At 42.0% G+C, this 18700-nt stretch overlaps 1 protein-coding gene across 1 annotated transcript; it reads left to right on the forward strand.

Moving 5' to 3' along the window:
• ankrd52a (ankyrin repeat domain 52a) lies at positions 1–17727 on the forward strand. The gene is made up of 28 exons (XM_088289597.1): positions 1–219; positions 905–988; positions 1082–1160; positions 1923–1993; positions 3102–3302; positions 3385–3472; positions 3817–3959; positions 4045–4257; positions 5012–5090; positions 5437–5551; positions 6853–6935; positions 7009–7126; positions 8246–8314; positions 8445–8585; positions 8743–8805; positions 8901–9012; positions 9270–9341; positions 9444–9645; positions 10075–10162; positions 10259–10376; positions 11947–12169; positions 12251–12338; positions 12992–13075; positions 13166–13311; positions 13539–13621; positions 13899–13981; positions 14115–14206; positions 15002–17727. The coding sequence occupies exons 1-28, from the start codon at positions 193–195 to the stop codon at positions 15271–15273; spliced, it is 3237 nt and encodes a 1078-aa protein (XP_088145723.1). The 5' UTR covers positions 1–192; the 3' UTR covers positions 15274–17727.
• The last annotated feature ends 973 nt before the right edge of the window (positions 17728–18700 follow it).

Below are 18700 nucleotides of genomic sequence, written 5' to 3' on the forward strand. Positions count from 1 at the left end.
CAGCGGCAAGCAGGCAGCATCGTCCAAGCCGACATCAGATGCAGACAACAACAGTGTCAGATCGGGAGGGAGTCGCATTCGTGTTCTCCGCTTTCGATGGATGTCGTTTAAAGAGTGGAAACAGCAGCGCGCCGCAGTATACCTCCAAGTTTCAGCCCCATGAAGGAGCTCCGTCCCGGCTGAGTTTGGGAGATGGGAGTACTCAACATTGCAGACCAGGTACGCTGACGAGGGAGCCGTCTATTTGCTGGCATGCTCTTCTGCGCATCACGGCGCTCACCCGAAAGACTGACTTGTTTTTAAATCCTCGAATTACACGGATCCCACTATTTCACGGGGTGGAAGGTGGCCTCGTAGTTATCACGACGTCAAAGATTATTATAATTTGTGATAGTTAAATTCCCCCGTAATATTTCCGGACTTGCGCTTTAGCACTTGGCTAACCAAATCCTCTCGACAAGACGAGCCAATGGAGACACTCAGGCCCCGTGTAGGCCTCTATGAGGGATCCATCTATTTGCTGGGAATGTCCTGCATTTAGATTAGCCGCAATGTCGCATGTAAAATCGCTTAAAATGTAATGTTTGCTGTAGAGCAAAGAAAAGCAAATGTAAATTCATACATTTGCATGCATACATCGATTTATCCGAGTTGAATGGAATGCGTTTCACGGTAACGTAGCGTACCGTTAAAATATTATATGAACCTACTGTATAGTCATTGTAGACTGCATGTAGAACGAAATTAGGGTGCAACTCAAATTATATCCTAGAAAGATGATTAAAATGAGAACTATTTCAAACATTACTAAATTGTGCAATGTTAATAGCAGAAAAGGCTAATTTAACAATACCGCCCCACCTTCCCCACAATAAATGTGATTGTGCTGTATTTGTTGTTTCAGCCTCCTCTGGTCCAGGCCATCTTCAACCGTAATGCTGAAGAAGTCCAAGTATTATTGCACAAAAAGGAGGATGTCAATGCACTGGTAGGTGTGCACAGGATCAGAGCTTATTTGATGGATGATTCTCATCATGAAGGCCATGGAATGAGATTTTTGTTCTTCTTGTCATTTAATCAGGACCAAGAGCGCCGTACGCCTCTTCATGCTGCTGCATGCATGGGTGATGTTCATATCATGGACCTCCTCATTGAATCAGGTCAGTTACCACCCTTAGTCTGTACGTGAGTGTCTAGGTGTGAACTGTGGTTGACGAGCTTCTGTCTTTCTCTGCTCTTAGTGCATTTGTGTTTTACTCTTCTCCAGTAGTTCAATAAACTTCTGACATTTATATCAACGACTGTGACTCATGCAATAATGAACTGTGATATTTTACTGGATATTGCTGAGATTGTACACCGGGATGCTGGATATAGGTTGACCTCTAAATTCCATATATTTTAATCAGTTTTTTTTTGTTTTTTTTATCAGAAGGTTGTGGGTTCGATCATCAGCCATTGTAATCATGTCAGAGTGTCCTTGAGCAAAATACCGTATTTTTCGTACCGGTCGAAAAATGCATTGAAAATGAAGCATATAAAGAAGAAAAAATATTTCACTTAAGTCAGATTTTTGGGGAGGAAATAATTTTTTAAAAAACTGAGACCATGAACCGTAGAGTTGTAATCGTGGGTGTGTTCGGAATTTTGGGTGCCAGTCTGTGCTCCAAATCGCTCCTGAGTATAAGCCGCAGGACCTGCCAAACTGGAGGGGAAAAAAATGAATACTGGGTCGTAATAATACGATAATGCTCTCTGAAGTTTTACCTTCAGACAAACATCCTTTCATACTTACAGAAAGTCTTCAATGAACATGAGTTTTTGTCATACATGAGAAAACTGTACTGTTTCTTTTTTTTTTTTAAACACAAACTGTCAAATCCTCTTTAGCCTCAATGTAAATGATACCTTTGTACCCACAGGTGCCAATGTGAACGCTAAAGACCATATATGGCTCACTCCCTTGCACAGGGCAGCTGCTTCCAGGAACGAAGTAAGCAACATGCATTTGACCTTATTTGACCTCATGTATTTTCAGTGCTTAGAATAATTAGACCCATAATTTATGACTTCCATCCATCCATTATTTTTGTTGTTTTTCATCTAGTTAATATACTATTAAGGAGAAGCTCTTTAACCAAGATGATATTTATAGTCCTAACATATAACTACTATTGCCATCTAAAGTTTTAAATGTCCCGTTTTGCAACAAAGAAAAAAAATAGGATGCTATAGCGTTCTTTTTTTTTTTCCAGATAGCAAATGATAGTTTTATTATTCAAAAGCTGACTGGTTGGCTGTTATCCTCTAATTCTGACTTCTCAGAGAAACCTAGTGAGATGCATCAAATTTGTTATAAAACGGTAAATACAGTTTGAAATTCCTCGTTCCTCTTCCAAATGGTACAAAGTGAAGAGCTAGCTCAAGTTTAAAAAGTCAGCATTAAAGCACTCTTTGATGCTGGATGGTCTCTGTATCGCGAGTGAATTAACACTTTTGCTAAGCACTACATCTTATGTCAGACCAACCACTGCATAGCAGTGAAACGACACATCTTCTTACTCTCTCTCTCTTACTGCATTTGTATTACAACCACGTTTTAAATCCCACAAACACAGAGAATTTATGATTCATTCAAGAACTGAGTTTTATTTTTTCTTGATCTCACACTTAAAGTCTCACTTGCAACCTTTGCACAGTCACCTATTGCCGGGCAAAATTCAAAAGGATGAAACATAACTGTCCCATTGTTCGAGTTTACAAAATGACATGGTGACAAAGTTTATAAATTTCTCCGAACACACTCCCAACTCACCACTCGATAATTTCCCGGGATAATCTTTCAGAGACAGCCGATGTTCTGTCCATATTTTAACCTGACGATGACAGTATTTAATTTATGTTTGCCAATATGTAGAGTTTCCCATTGTATGTCAGCATTTGAAATAGCTGTCTTACATTACTCTAATGATAATAGCAGCAAGAAAACTTTCTAAACACTGCATGTTCAGATAGGGGGAAATCAGGGAGCCAATGAAAGCTGTCAACTCTTGGAAATGCTCCCAAGTGGAAACAGCACAAAGTGCCTTTTGTGTCCCCAGAGGGCAGTGGGTCTGCTGCTAAGGCGCGGTGCAGAGGCCAACGCCCGAGACAAGTTCTGGCAGACGGCGCTGCACGTGGCGGCCGCCAACCGGGCCACGCGATGCGCCGAGGCCTTGCTGAGCCAGCTGAGCAACCTGAACATGGCGGATCGCACCGGCAGAACTGCACTGCACCATGCCGCTCAGAGTGGATTCCAGGAGGTGGGGCACACTTGCAGACAACTTGTCAGAAGTAATGCTCCTCAAAACGACAAGTCTGAAATAAATGGGGAATCTCTGCTAGATGGTGAAGCTGCTGCTGAATAAGGGAGCCAACCTGAGTGCCATAGATAAGAAGGAGCGACAGCCCGTCCACTCTGCTGCTTACTTGGGTAATTTATAGAAATCGTGCTATAGTGTCAGCCAAGTCACTTGGGTTTGTTTGTCAGGTGTCATCAGTCTTTCAGTGTACAGGAGAATAAACATAACAACCATACTAATTGCACCTTGATCAATAGCTAAACAAAAGGGAAAAAAAATAGATTCATGATCGTGAGTAATTAACATTTTTATTTCTGAGCTGATTGAAGAGGGAAAATCATCAATGTACCACTGAGAATTATCTTTTAAAGAGCTGATTTTTCAAAACACAAAATGATGGTTAGAATTGGGTTTTTGGTGACTTTTGGAGGGAGAGCGCGGCCTTGCTTGACTGAGTGCATGTGATGTGTTGCAGGCCATGTGGAGGTTGTGAAGCTGCTGGTGTCACGTGGCGCAGACAAGAGCAGCAAGGACAAGCAGGGCTACACGCCTCTCCATGCTGCCGCTGCGAGTGGCCACATTGAAATTGTAAAATACCTGCTGAGGATGGGGGCGGAGGTAAATGAACCGACTGTTTTTATTCATTTCAATTTGACTCTTTGAAAACCAACGAGCACGTCGTGACAATTTCACACCTTCTCAGATTGACGAGCCCAACGGATTCGGGAACACGGCGCTGCACATGGCGTGCTACATGGGGCAGGAGGCCGTGGCCACCGAGCTGGTCAACCACGGGGCCAATGTGAACCAGCCCAACAGGTGCGGTTACACGCCTCTGCACCTGGCTGCTGTCTCCACTAACGGCGCCCTCTGTCTGGAGTTGCTGGTCAACAACGGGGCAGATGTCAACCAGCAAGTCAGTATTGTTTTGGTTTTTTTGTCATCATATTCGGTGTCCCAAATAAATGTAATTTAATTGAGACCTATTATGAAACATTTTCACCTTTTAACACTGTTGCTTTGTGTCATTAATAAACGCGGTCTGACCTTCTGTCAAAATACACAAAGGATAAAGAATTACTGCACCCGTAATATTACATTTAATGGGTGGGCTGAAACAACCATTTGCATACCAACAAAAACAATTTCCATAATATGTCTCCTTTAAAGAAGGAAAATGCATTTATGCAAATGTGTAGTGTTCATATACAAATAAGAAAATCATATTTTCGGTTCTTAGTGATAGACACCATAAGCTTTTGTTGCTGGCACTCTAGTAAGTATTATAATAAGTAATAATTTAATATATAATTAGAAAAGTAGTGAAAATTAAGAGCACACAATGCAATAAATACAAAAGCTTTTTTTTTTTATTCTGCCTTTATAAATAAATATCTTATATCTCATATTTTGAATCGCTGTTGATCCTTCGATTATCAGAAACATCTGCCGTTGTAACGCAGTAAAATTGTTTGCCACTGCAAAATTAAATAGTTAAATGAACACCTCCCTGACTGTAAATAAAAACTGAAGGGCAAACTATTTTTATTGCTTTGTTTTTCTTTCAGGAAGCTCTTGAACTAAGTGACCTTTTTTCTGAGTCATTTCATGAATTGAGGTTGTGTTCTGGTGTCTGAACGAAACATGCCGTTGTTGTTTCTCCACAACAGAGCAAAGAAGGGAAGAGCCCCCTGCACATGGCAGCCATTCATGGACGCTTCACACGCTCTCAGATCCTCATCCAGAATGGTAACCACCATTCATTTTTGGATCACAAACAAGGCTGTTTCCTCGCACATCATCAAATTGAGTCGTGTACTTTTTTTTGTTTCTGCAACAAACAAAACACGAGCCTTTTATGTACTAAAATGTTTGTGTGAAACAATGGAAAACCAAGTGCAAATTACAAAGGCAGAACAATCCTCTTTTGGATCATCTACTATAATTTTTCAGTAAAAATACATGCATTCTTCATGAGGAAATTAAGGAAACAAACCAACGTTAACAAAACTAGGGGGTAAAAAAAAAAACCTTCTGCACAGTTTGTCATGAATTCCTGATCCAAATATGCGCACAACTCATTGTGTCCCATCAGGTGGAGAAATCGATTGTGTGGATAGATATGGCAATACTCCTCTCCATGTCGCTGCTAAGTTCGGTCATGAACTGCTGATCAGCACTCTAATGACCAACGGAGCAGATACGGCCAGGTAAGAAAAACAACACAACATCAAACACGTCGCAAAGCCTTTACAAACATGAATAACCAAATTGTCGGTGTTCAATGACAACCAGTAAAGTGACTTGATTGATTTAAAAAATGACTTCCGCAAAACTTACTATGTCATTAAAGCAACAATGAACTCTAAAGTCTTTAACTTTTAAGAATGTCAGGTTTGTATTTTGATGTGTGGCTGGTACAAGTGTGCAAGAGCAACAACTTTTGTCCTTAACTTAGCAATGTTTAGCTTTTTCATTTCCATTTTGGAGATTTTCTTATTTTCGACACAGTGGAGAGGGAATAGTGGGATTGGCCTTGAAAAGGTTTAAGGGCAGCTAATGTGAGTTAATGGCTGGTGCTCATAATACAAGCAAAACAAATATTCACAGATTTTTCCATAAAAGTGAATATAATGTTAATGTGTATGTCTGTATTTGTAATTACCTACAAGCATTTTCAAACACAACAGTTAACATTGAAAAGCAAAGCAGAGAAAACGAAAGTATCTTACAAAAATTACAAGAAAACAGCACACAATCTATTTGATTTTAAACCATTAATGCAATTTTTAGTCCAGGAAGAAATTTTAAGCTTAAATAAATGAATGTTAACATTCTCCTGTTTAATTCTTCTTAGTGATTCTCAGTGTACCGTCACTGGTGAGCTATTTTTAGAACGCACCCATCCGCTACATATTTTGTCTCGGTGACACGCTAGCACTTCCAGCGCGCATGTTTTTCTTTTTCTTTTTTAAATTAGGGTAATCCAAAGCCATCCTGTCTTTTTTGTTTTACCACCATACACCCCCCCTCTTCCCTTCACCCTCCCTTTCCTCCTCCTCTGTGCGTAGCTAGCTACTCGCAGAGAAGGAGGGAATAGGAGGCAATTAACTTCAAAGAGGCCGCTAGTTTACTCAACTCTGCAAGCAGCCTATCATATTGTAAAAAAAAAAACAAAAAAAACGGAAACAGACAGTATTAGTGGTTATTGTAACCTTGACTTTTTAAAACTACGTTTCTTACAATGACCCGTTTTGGAAAATGAATCATTCATGAGTGGTTAAATGTCTTCAGCCTACTGCAAACCAAAGTAAAATGTGGGCCATGTGTCTGATAGACACTTCTGAAAACAACAAATACATTTTATGAGGTCTCCCTCTCCGTTTTGGCATTACATGGAATTAAAATATGCATCGCAATGTGCAGTAAAATGGTCTCATATTGTTGTTGGATTGCACCAACGGTATGTTACAAAGGCTGTTTTTGTTTTATGTCTTGTCTTCTTTTCCAGACGTGGGATCCATGGAATGTTCCCCTTGCACTTAGCTGTGCTTTACGGGTTTTCAGACTGTTGTCGCAAGTTACTCTCCTCAGGTTTGTGAAGTGCACCCGAGCCATTCTTGTGGCGTTTGTTTGCAGTCGACTCACGATTCCGCCCTCCTCACAGGTCAGCTGTACAGCATCGTCTCCTCCATGAGTAAGGAGCACGTGCTGTCGGCAGGGTTTGACATTAACACCCCTGACAACTTTGGGAGGACGTGTCTACACGCTGCTGCCTCTGGAGGGTAAGAAAGTGTTAAATATGAGCGTCGTTCGGTACATCGGAAGGGCCAACGCGTTTCCTTGTTGTTAAATTTTGACTCAGACGCCAAGTTAAATGTTGTATTCACCATCTTATTGACGTTTATTATAATATTAGTACTGTATAACTAATATTTCGCCAAAGCTCAAAACTAATGATATTGAAAGTGGAGTCTAACAGCGGCTTCAGCTCCTGGAGGAGCCTGCAGGTCTTTTTGTTCTCCCCTTTTATCTTGATTTTACTGCCTTTGTCATCATGCCCCCAACTAACGTTATCACATTCTATATACACGAGGTGTAAATAGTTCACCTTCTTTGATCTGTGCTCTTGCAAACAAACACATCCTGCCCAGAAACAGATGGTCTGACCCCCACAACTGTTTACAACTTGCGACAATCCCTTTACAACCTTTCTCAACAAATGGAATGTTCATTGACCAATAAAACCGTACCTGTGACTGACTTCTAAAGGCCACGCTTTTCGTACAATCTCAATTGCAGTACATTGATCAGCATATACTGTTAAGACGCACTCACACACAAAAGAAAGATGATATAATTTAAGACGTCTTACTGTAGAGTATATGTGTAAATGCAGCAGTGCAGTGCCGTCCCTCCCTGGTGTGCTCACACTAGCCTTACAGGCAATAATTTGACGCAGTAGTCCAGCAGTTGTGTTTCTACAAAGCTGAGTGAAAATATGTGCCTCTTCATACCACTGTATGTTTGATTTGTACATTTGGAACAACAATTATTTGCTATAATATAGTAATAAGATTCTAATTGTCTTTGGTGTTTTGTATTATGCTATCATAAATCTATTGGACTTTATTGTTACGCTAATGGGAATGGCAATGATGCCTTATTGAAAATACTTCAAATGAACAGTTATTTTCAGTTAAATTAATGGACTTCATGCAGCGTGGCATGCTTTCATCTTAAGACAGATGCAGGAAAAGTGATTCAGGTTAATTTTTGCATTTGCTCCTACAGCAAATCTGTAGTCAACTGGACTAATGGTTTTGTTAACATTTGTTGTTAGGGTTTTTTTTCCCCTTTGTGAAAGCATGCAACTTCATATCCATGATTGTGTCTCTTTCCAGAAATGTTGAATGTCTGAACTTGCTCTTAAGTAGTGGCACGGACTTGAACAGGAGGGACCTAATGGGAAGGTGAGCGTCTGTACTAATATTAATTAGATGTTGAAAGCTTCAATGAATCTGTATCATTTCTATGCAACTGTGTTGTCCTGTGCCTGTCAAATATGAATACATGAACCATGTTTTGTTTTCTTGCCACTAGGACACCATTACACTATGCGGCCGCTAATGGGAGGTACCAGTGCACTGTGACCCTGGTGAGCGCTGGTGCTGAGATCAACGAGCCTGACCAAACAGGCTGCACCCCACTGCACTACTCTGCAGCCTCACAAGCCTTCAGCCGGTGAGAAACAACAACAAATTGTCTATTTTTTGTTTAAAGTAAAAAAAGAAGACCAATTGTGTGCATTCACAACACAACTACTGGCTAGCAGTTCACCAGTGTGAGATGCCAAAAGAGAACTTAAGAAACATTTTTTTTTTTTTTTGGTTCTTCTCAGAGGTGATGGCCATTTTTATGGGAATCATCAACATGATGAAGAAGAGGTGAAGGAGTCATACTTGTGAGTTTTTACTGCTTATGTTTGCTCCACTCCATTTGCCTTTTGTTGGTCACACCACAACTGACCATCTATGTGTCTTTCCTTCCAACAAACAGTTGCTTGGAGCATCTTCTGGATAATGGCGCCGATCCCTCCATGGTCAACGCTAAGGGTTACAGCGCTGTTCACTATGCAGCTTATCATGGCAACACACAGAACCTGGAGCTGGCAAGTGCATTTTTTTGCCTATTGTGAAAACATTACTTGTGATTTGTCAAATACGTATATTAAATTAAAGCAACATTTTGGGTTTAAAAGTTTCACCCGAGTTTGGAGTTGAAGCTCTCATCAGAAGGAGAGTTTCGTTCAGCAAGCATTTAATCTTCCTCTTCGACTGGCATCTCTGTCCTAAAACTATCATTAGTTAATTGTTGCTTATCATCTCACACTAAATGTGTTAACGCAAGGATTTATGTGTGTTTTAGCTCCTGGAGATGTCCTTTAATGCACTTGGAGACATAGAGAGCAGCATTCCAGTCAGTCCTCTGCATCTGGCTGTGAGTGTCCCTATCACATTCCCTCCACTTTGCCGCTGGGCTTTTTGAGCTAGAATAAAAGTAAAGTGACTGGACCTTTCCTTGCCTCTCCCTTCCGCGCAGGCTGACAGGGGTCACTGGCAGGCGCTGCGCGTGCTGACTGAGACGGCTGCCTATGTGGATATGCAAGATGCTGCTGGCCGCTCTGTGCTCTACCTGGCTGCCCAGAAAGGCTACGCCCACTGCGTGGAGGTTCTCTTGGCCCAGGGAGCGTCATGTCTCCTTAACGACAACCGCCTCATTTGGACCCCGATTCATGTTGCAGGTTTGAGAGTTCACAGTGTGTGGTGATTAACTTTAACATTATGAGTGTCCCAGAATGTCAGCCAAATAGTCACCGCCAGACATATTAAGCCTGCACAAGGCCAGAAAACTAAAACCCTGTCTGTGATGTTATACATTTCATCTTAGCAGTCCAGCTAAACTATGGCACCAACATCGACTCATGAAGGTTATTTGTTAATTACATTATTACAAAGTAGACACATTTGTCATTTCCGACAAATCTTCTTTGCAATAACAGCACAAACAGATGTGTTTCTCTTACGCTCTATTTTTCTCCAAAATGTGACATTTAAATTGTCCTCTTCCAGGAGCAGTGGTTGCATAATTTCAAGCAGGGGTTGTACTATGCATTTGTATTGTACTGTGTTTTAAATACTCTTGTTAAAATAATATGTTTGTCTCGGTGCAGCTGCTCACGGTCACTCTGATTGCCTGCACAAGATGATCGAATGTGGGGAGGAGGGCGACCTCACCAACGTTGCGGACAAATTTGGCCAGTGAGTATTTATCTGTGTCATTTTAAACAAAGGCCTTCACGCTTCCTCGTGCTCAATGAAACATCCTCCTTTTTCGTTACTCGTGGCGCTCTGCAGGACACCTCTAATGCTCGCCGTTCTCGGGGGTCACACTGAATGCGTCCGCTTCCTGTTGGCGAAGGATGCAGTTGCAGATGCCAAGGATAAAAGAGGCAGCACGGCATTGCACAGAGGGGTAAGCCAACGACGCTCACGCTATGGATGCCTACTGCAAGTGTCATAAGACTACCGTATAGTTGTGACACATTTTTTTCCTTCTCGTAAACTCTCCAAAGTTGTTTACTGCCGATTTAATTTTGATGAGTTCCATGTTAACTGAGCACATTTTTAAATTAAATCTGCACACATTGAAGCATTACTTCAGCAGATGGCTGTTTTTTTCCAAATGAGAGGAAAAGTGGCTTTATATATTTATTTGTCAGAAATGTTCCAAAGCCGGCAATCGCCAGTGGAAAATTTATGTCAGAACTACATCCATAAAACTAAATATGTGCAAATACATTTTTATTTTATTGGAAATTGAGAAGGGGGCAGAATTCCGGCAGCCACTACATCTTATGATGTCCTTTATGATTCAGGAAGTTAACTCCTAACAAATGCAGCAATTTTTGTAGTTTATAAGGTCAAATGTACCGTATTTTTACGGCCATAAGACGCGCTGCATCAAAGGGCGCAACACGAGTTGAGGGTGCTATTTCCGTATTTCATGCATATACTAGACGCGCCGCAATTCAAGGCGCTAGCTCAGCTGCTCGCGCTAGCTCAGCGAGCGAGCTGCTCGCGCCAGCTCAGCTGCTCACGCTAGCTCAGCTGCTCGCGCTAGCTCAGCTGCTCGCACTAGCTCAGCTAGCGAGCTGCTCGCGCCAGCTCAGCTGCTCGCGCTAGCTGATACCGGCTCACCAGGACTCAATCCCCTAAGGGATCGCTGTCAGAGGTATCACCCTGTTTCAATGACAGATGTCCTGAAACTATAAGAAGTCACTGTCAATAACACTGACTCTAACCAATAAAAGGTGTCATGGCAATAGTCTACTAGCCAACGTCAGGGGAGGGACTTCACTGGTCACCACACTCCTTGGAGTCACGGTTTCAAATCAAAACCAAAAAAAAAAACTCAGCATACAAGCAAACAAAGAAATAAGATTAACACAAAACATGTATCTCTCATGCCATCTATATACCCAAAAGAAATAAAAATAACACAAAAAGATTATAGCAATGGCTTCTTGGGAGCCACTCAGCCTTAGCCAATTACAGAAATGGCTTCTTGGGAGCCACTCAGACTCAGCCAATCACATGGCTGTTTAGAGAGATGTGCATGTTGTGCTTTGGGCTTTTTGCAGTCTGTTGTCTAAACCTGGGACGTTTCTTGCTTGCAATAACATAAATGATAAGACAGACTACAACATTGTGGACAGCTGCCCTTTTGTCCAGCTTTCTCCTACACCATCACCCAAACACCATAGTCACATAATGTTTAAGTCACGGTCAATTTGAAGCATAGATGACTCAGACTTTGACCAGCAGGGTGTGCTAACATGCACTTCGTACAGCCCAATGAGTAAAAGGGTTGATGGTCGCGAGTGATTCTCAGTCCATATAATGGGCGCGTCGCTTTACAAGGCGCTTTGTTTGTTTTGGGGAAGATTAGGGACTTTAAAGAGCGCCCTATGGCCCGGAAAATACGGTATATTAAATATTTACAATATGGACAATTTTATTTCCAATTATTTGGTCTGTGTTAGGCATTGCTGGGCCACGAGGAGTGTGTGGCGGCCCTGCTGGAGCACAAAGCTTCTGCGCTGTGTCGAGACTCCTTGGGTCGTACACCGCTGCACTACGCCGCCTCCAGGGGCCACGCTGATATCTTGGCTAATCTGGTGCAGGCCGTCACAGCTGCAATTGAGCCGCAAGACAAACTGCTGGACAACAAACAATACACCCCGTTGCACTGGGCTGCATACAAAGGTTTGACTTCAATCCTCTTGACACTTGACTTCATTTGTATATTGGATGACATTACATCACTTTGAGTGTCTTTATTTTCAGGGCATGAAGACTGTTTGGAGGTTTTACTTGAATTCAAAACATTTACTCATGAAGAGGGAAACCCTTTCACTCCACTGCACTGTGCTCTGTGAGTATTTAATTGTCGGTGTGTTTGTTTCAGCGTATAAAAAAAACACAATTGTTTTTTGTCACAGGAATCAGAATGTACTATGTGATGCCAAAATCTCTCTTGTCAAGTTTACCAGTCTAGAAGCTATCGCTGTCTATTTAAGAAAAATAAAATAAATGTATGCACATTTGAAGTTTGCGTAATAGCAGTTAGATGTTCCAGAGCCCTACTGGCAAAATATTGTGTGGACAAATGAAACCAATGTTTAATTGTTTGGGATGAACACACAGTGCATGTGTGGAGCGAAACTGGCTCAACATCAAAACTTGATCACAACTATGAAGCATGGTGGCGGGAACCTCGTGGTCGGAGTGTGATTTCATCAATGGAAAAAATGATTGCACACAATTATGAAGATATTTTCAGAAGGGTTTTCAAAATGGCACAGATGGGGCAACAGCACAAAGATCCAAAACAAAGCAAATCAACAACAGCTTCGAATGAAGAAAATGCATCTTCTGGAGTGCCCCTGTCAAAGTCCTGATTGAGTTGCTGTCATGACCTCACACCAGACATCCAAAGAATCTTACTGCAACTGAAGAAGCCAAAAAAATAAAATAAAAAATACTCCCTTTTGATTAGCGGTTTACAACAATGCACTTTGTCACCAGGATGAATGGCCACAGCGGTGCTGCAGAACGGCTTCTTGAATGTGCCGGGGTCCACATGATAAACACCAGAGATGCCAAAGGAAGGTGAGACCACACAACCCAAACGTCTCCGCTTTTGGCTTTTCCGATGCACAAAATAAAACACATGACAAAAACGTTGTTGCGTGACGGCAGGACCCCGCTGCATGCTGCTGCTTTTGCCGAGGATGTCGCCGGACTCCAGCTGGTGCTTCGCCATGGGACGGAGATCAATGCAGTTGACAGCAATGGACGCTCTGCTCTTATGGTGGCTGCCGATAAGGGACACAGTGGCACCGTGGGTAAGTTCACGTTGGGATTTCATGCAGGCAAGTTTTCTTTTTCAGTCTGTGAGGGTACTACTCAGCTGACTTAAACATAATGATAAGGGGAAAATATTTCATTATTTTAACCAGAACGCCATGTTTGCATTAGTGGGCTTGCATTGTTGGGCTTGACTTTTGCTTTAAGATTGGACTTGAATTTTCACTTTGTTGTCATACTTTTTATTTGTGTTGCGGTTGTTTAGCCATCCTCCTTCACCGGGCGAAGGCCGACCTTACACTGCTGGATGAGAATAGCAACACTGCCCTGCATCTGGCCTGCAACAAGGTACACATACTTGCTATTGACGTCCCAAAGCGCGCTTGGGTTAGTACTCTGGCTTAGTGCCGCAATTCCTGCGTTGTTTAAAAAAAAAAAAAAAAAAAAAAAAAAACAAGGCTTGCCGTTCCGGGAATCGGTACTGTACTGGTTCAGCACTGTAAACCACAAAAAAAAAAAAAAAAAAAAAACTTTTCAGGCACAGATATTTTCTCTTGAGCCATGTAACTGATCTATTCGGAATCTCAACGATTTTCGATGCCTTCTTTGTTTGCTTTCTCTTCAGGCTCATGAGATGTGTGCTCTGCTGATTCTGGGAGAGATCCACAGTCCCACTCTTGTAAACGCTACCAACAGTGCTCTGCAAATGTGAGAATATAAGATCTCGATGTCTTTGTTGTTAGGGGTGAAAAATATGAATTTATTGTCAAATAATGTCATTTTCTGCTGTTATAAGAAATGAGCCATTGATTTAGTTTTTGACTCACTCGCTCTCCTCCAGGCCCCTTCATCTCGCCGCTCGTAATGGCCTGGCCACAGTGGTGCAAGCGCTGCTGAGCAGAGGAGCCACTGTTCTGGCTGTGGATGAGGAAGGTGAGCATCAAATGAATGTAACTCCAGCGCTGTGTTCTAGTTGGAGTTGCATAATGTCCCTGTATTTAAGTTTCGTGGAACCTTCAAGTTTGAACACAATCTGTTCCAGGACAATTGGTCAACCTCTAGGGCTGGCAGTAAGTCAATCTCATGGATTAATTTGAGTTTATTTGTCGCAGTGTTTCTGCGTCTCCGCTGACAGGCACTGCTTACACTAACAACATGGCTGCGAACAGAGAGGAGCGAGCTTACAATAGAAACTTTGTGATTTGATTTCTAGATTTCGTCACTTTTTCCTACCCCTCTAGCAATCTTAGGAAAATAAAAATCATAAAAAGACATTATCGAGTTTAATTCCAACAACAACAATTTCACAGTGACAATTTTCACTGACAAGAAAGGAGCCCGGTTGAAGGCTATCACATTGTCAGTGGCTTAGATCGTTGCCAAGGACATGATGTGAAGCAAAATTCGAAGGGGTCAATACAGCTCTTGCTTCAATGAAAATTTGTACTTAAGTAATTTTTTTCATAGTGATGTTTACATTTTGACATCATGATAGCAAGGTTACATCAGTTTATCAGGTGTACTTCAGCATTGTGATATTGTCTATTAATATAAGAAAAATACATTTCCATTTCTTTCTATGTTAAACTGACAAATTCAGCAAGCAATTCTGAGGGGGGGGGGATTGTGATTAAAATTGGAAATCAGATTTTTGTGGGAAACATCGGAGAACTCGACCAGGGTTGTTATTGGACGACGACATCATGTGACTCTTTCCTCATCCAACAGGCCACACCCCAGCTCTGGCGTGCGCGCCCAACAAAGACGTGGCTGACTGCCTGGCTCTGATCCTCTCCACCATGAAGCCTTTCCCCCAGCTCGACCCTTCCTCCTGCTCCTGCTCCTCCCCTGGCGTCTCGCCCTCGCCAGGCCTCAACTTGCTCAAGCACTGCGGCATCACGGCCGCCTGCACCCCCCTGCCCAGCAACGGGCTCCACAACGGCTACGTCAAAGACCGCCACGGCGCACCGGTTGGCCTGGATGGCTGTCTATCCGAGTGAGGGGCGACCCCGCCAGGCCCGGTCATGCTGCTGTCACCGTCATCTACCACCAGGGGGTGTCTCCCTTTAACGTGGCCAAGAGGACCAGGAGAGCACCCGCCTACATATCTATTCTGTGTATGTATGTACGTACGCTTGTGTTTGTGCGTGTGTGTGTGTGTTTGATCTTCTCTTGAGGTGCAGTCAAACCTAATATGCAATTAGAACCCATTCCTCCATCCCAGAGTAGTGCTTACTACGTAGAGGCTTGTTGCTCTACAAGGCCACGCCGATCAAGTGTGACGTCCAAATAAACGTAATCTGGCCACGCGGAAGTCATTTGAACCCTTTAAAAGCATCGGCTACATAACGGCACTGAAAAAGCCTCACCGTCATATCGTTGAGTGAAGTCATATCACTTTGGTGACCTTGTAGAGGAACTTTCAGCCTTCCCAAAAGAATGATCAAAGAGTTTCCTTTCGAAAAATGTTTTCCTTTTTATTTTTATTTTTTTGTTTTTTTTTATTTTAATTGTACCTTAGCCTCGATTTTTTTATTTGATATTTTTAATGAAGGAACCACACAAGGGAAAAAAAATCAAATTAGCTGAAAAGTGCAATGCTTGTGTACTACAGTACAATCCGAAAAGGGTCACAAAGATTCTGTGGTGTACTTTTAAACGGCTCCTAACTTTTTTGGCATTGGAAGATAATTAGTTGACGCTGCTGAATACATTAACGCGCCTCCTTGCAAAGGAGCGCCACACCGGCATCAGCCCTGAATGCCGATGCTGACATTTTCAAGATGCTAAGTGTTTGTTAGGCTAGAATGTTTCTAAGCATATGTTATGACCAAAGTTGATCAACACTACTATGGCTATAAAATTATTTATTTGAGATGAACTGTACTGTACAGAGAGAGACAATAGATCTTGATATACCTCGTCAACTCGTTTAGCAGCTGCTTCATCTTCGCCCAGGGTCCGTAGGCCTGACGTTCGTTTGTGGTTTTTTTTTGTTTTGTTTTTTCTTCGTAGGTCGGGAGAACAACTGTAGGATGTAGTGAAGTGACCGAGGCCTTGTTGATTTCCTAGATGAAGGCTTTACAAGTAATATCTGCCAACAACACCTCATCAGAGCATCATATATCTGAGCACATAAATGAACAAGCCATTTCAATTTCGTTCCCATCTCTTGAACAGTGTTTGTGCAAAGATTTCAGAGTTAGCGTGGCCTAAGCGATAGTTCAGTGTGGCGTTTAGGCCTTTTCTTTTGTTTGTGTGCGTGTGTGTCCATCAGTGTTGAAGGATTATTTGTTGAACTCGTCTTAATAGCTTCTATCTCTTGGTGGTCGTCAATTTGAAGCGTATTGTCGATTTTATTTTACTGCCTCCACCGATATTATTATTATTATCATCATTATTAATATTATTTGGCAACTTATGAGCAATATTTTTCTTTTGGCCTTTTTTTTGTTTATTTTCTTGAATAGACAATCACTGTCACAAGGGCTTTTGTTTCCCTGGAATGTGTTTGGTTTTCCTTTTGGTCTTACTCTGTGACAGATGACCTGAAGACTAAACGAATGGCTCTGCGTGTTTTGGGCATTTTAAACCGTCTGTGTCAACACAAATGCACTGGATTGCCTTTGACGGCGTCTCATCAAATGCCTTTTTCGACCCATGCCTTCCGTCATTTCAGTTGGACTGCAAAGTGGCAAAAGTATTATGAGCATCTCACGTTCCTCCCGTTTGATAGCACGAACCACAGGCGGTCGATGACAATATTCAGAAAAAAAATGCAAAAAAAAAAAGTCTCAGAAATGAGCGATATATATTTGCTTTGGCCGTTACGCGTTGTCAAGTAGGAACGGCATTTGACTAAATTTCCTTGAACTAGCTTCTCTTGGGGAAAATGAAAGTGAAATAATAGATACATTTTTAAATAACATTTTTATGGTGCCGGGAGCATCTCTTGGCATGTTCTGAACTCCCATGACTGTCTGTAGCGTAAGTTGCCGTAGCTGGTGCAATGTTCTTCTTTGGGGAGCAGCACTTGTTGAGACTGAATGAATAGCGCTTCTTGGTTTCCGCCAAGTAGAGCGCTGCACGGCGTTTAACCTCAGTTGTTTCAAGAGTTGTTTAATCAGCAATCGATTCCACGCAATTCTTAAGCCCATCCCCAGTGTCGAGTTCAGGAATAGCAGAAATCCAAATACATGCTTCTTGCTGTTTTTTTTTTTTTTTTTGGTCTGTTTTTTTTGTCTCTTCATCCCATTTCTGGTACTAAACATACTTAATGCATACTAAAGATGATTGTATCGCACCGTTAGAGCTGTTAGCAACGCGTTTCCTATCAATTTGTCGTTATTTGCTTCATCTGCTAGACGTGATAACTTTATACAGTGACCACTGGTAGTCAAGTGGCACAATTGCACACATTAGTTGACCAGATGGGTGATCTTGTTTTCACCCACTCTCCCTTCTTTAATTACTATTACAATTGACAAAGACTCCGGTCCAGAGGAGCCATTGCTAGTTTGCTGAGATGAAACTCACTTTTTATTATTCTCTTGGGTTATTAATATAAGGTACATCATTTGTTTGCGATCTCAGGATCTGTGCTTGATGCAGCAAGCAAATTTAATGAACCAATCAGAATTCAGCAGGATGATTAGTATTAGCTTTTTGTTTTTGTTTTTTAATGTGGATGGGACGTTCCATGAAATTTGATTCCCTTTTTAACCTTAATCCCACAGCACTTAATTAGTCAAGCACGCACTTTCGTACATTCAGGTTCTAAGTGTGCAAAATGGAGCAGATGTAATGTATGTACTTATGTTTACATGCATGTGTGTTGCTGTTGAATTACAGGAATGGTCGGCTGGTTGTCGACTTAGTGCATTGCATTGATTAGCAAATGGTGTCTCCGACCATTCGGGGCACTGTCCACTGCCCACTGGCTATTTGATCTTGTTTTTGTGAGTGTAAATGTGAGTGTGTGCATGCGTGCGTACGTGTGTGTGTGCGTGTGAGAGAGAGAGACGAGAGGACATTCTCGGAGTGGCTGCGCCTTCCTGCCCGAGCTACTGGCCGGAGACACTTGGGGTCAAATCTTGAGCAGGCTACTTAGAAACACCACACACACACATACGGCCATTTGTAGGTGCTCGTCCGTTCTGGCAGGGATGATCTTTTTTTTTTTTTTTTCCTCTAATGATGTCTAAATGTGACCCGTAAATGGAGATGTTGCCTCCCTGCAACTATACAATCTTTTCGTTTGGGTCATAGAGTTTTCAAACATGCTTTGTGTGTGTGTCAGTAATAATAAGTGTTGTGCATGTTACTATCGAGAAAATAGGTTGTTGGTTCAATAGTAGCAATAGTGTGAGTGTGAGATTGAGTGCAGCACAAACATTGCCATCCGCTTAGGCCAAGTCATAGATGCCA

The sequence above is a fragment of the Idiotropiscis lumnitzeri genome, chromosome 3 (assembly GCF_059441095.1).
Source record: "Idiotropiscis lumnitzeri isolate Australia: NSW breed Sydney's pygmy pipehorse chromosome 3, RoL_Ilum_1.0, whole genome shotgun sequence".
Lineage (NCBI taxonomy): Eukaryota > Metazoa > Chordata > Actinopteri > Syngnathiformes > Syngnathidae > Idiotropiscis > Idiotropiscis lumnitzeri.

What these genes read in the sequence shown, in the direction of transcription:
- ankrd52a (XM_088289597.1), top strand. Translation starts at nt 193, where the DNA reads ATGGGAGTACTCAACATTGCAGACCAG. An exon ending in CAGCTGCTTCCAGGAACGAA is followed by an intron (nt 1,994 to 3,101) that starts GTAAGCAACATG and finishes TTGTGTCCCCAG; the next exon opens with AGGGCAGTGGGTCTGCTGCT. An exon ending in GGGCAGATGTCAACCAGCAA is followed by an intron (nt 4,258 to 5,011) that starts GTCAGTATTGTT and finishes TCTCCACAACAG; the next exon opens with AGCAAAGAAGGGAAGAGCCC.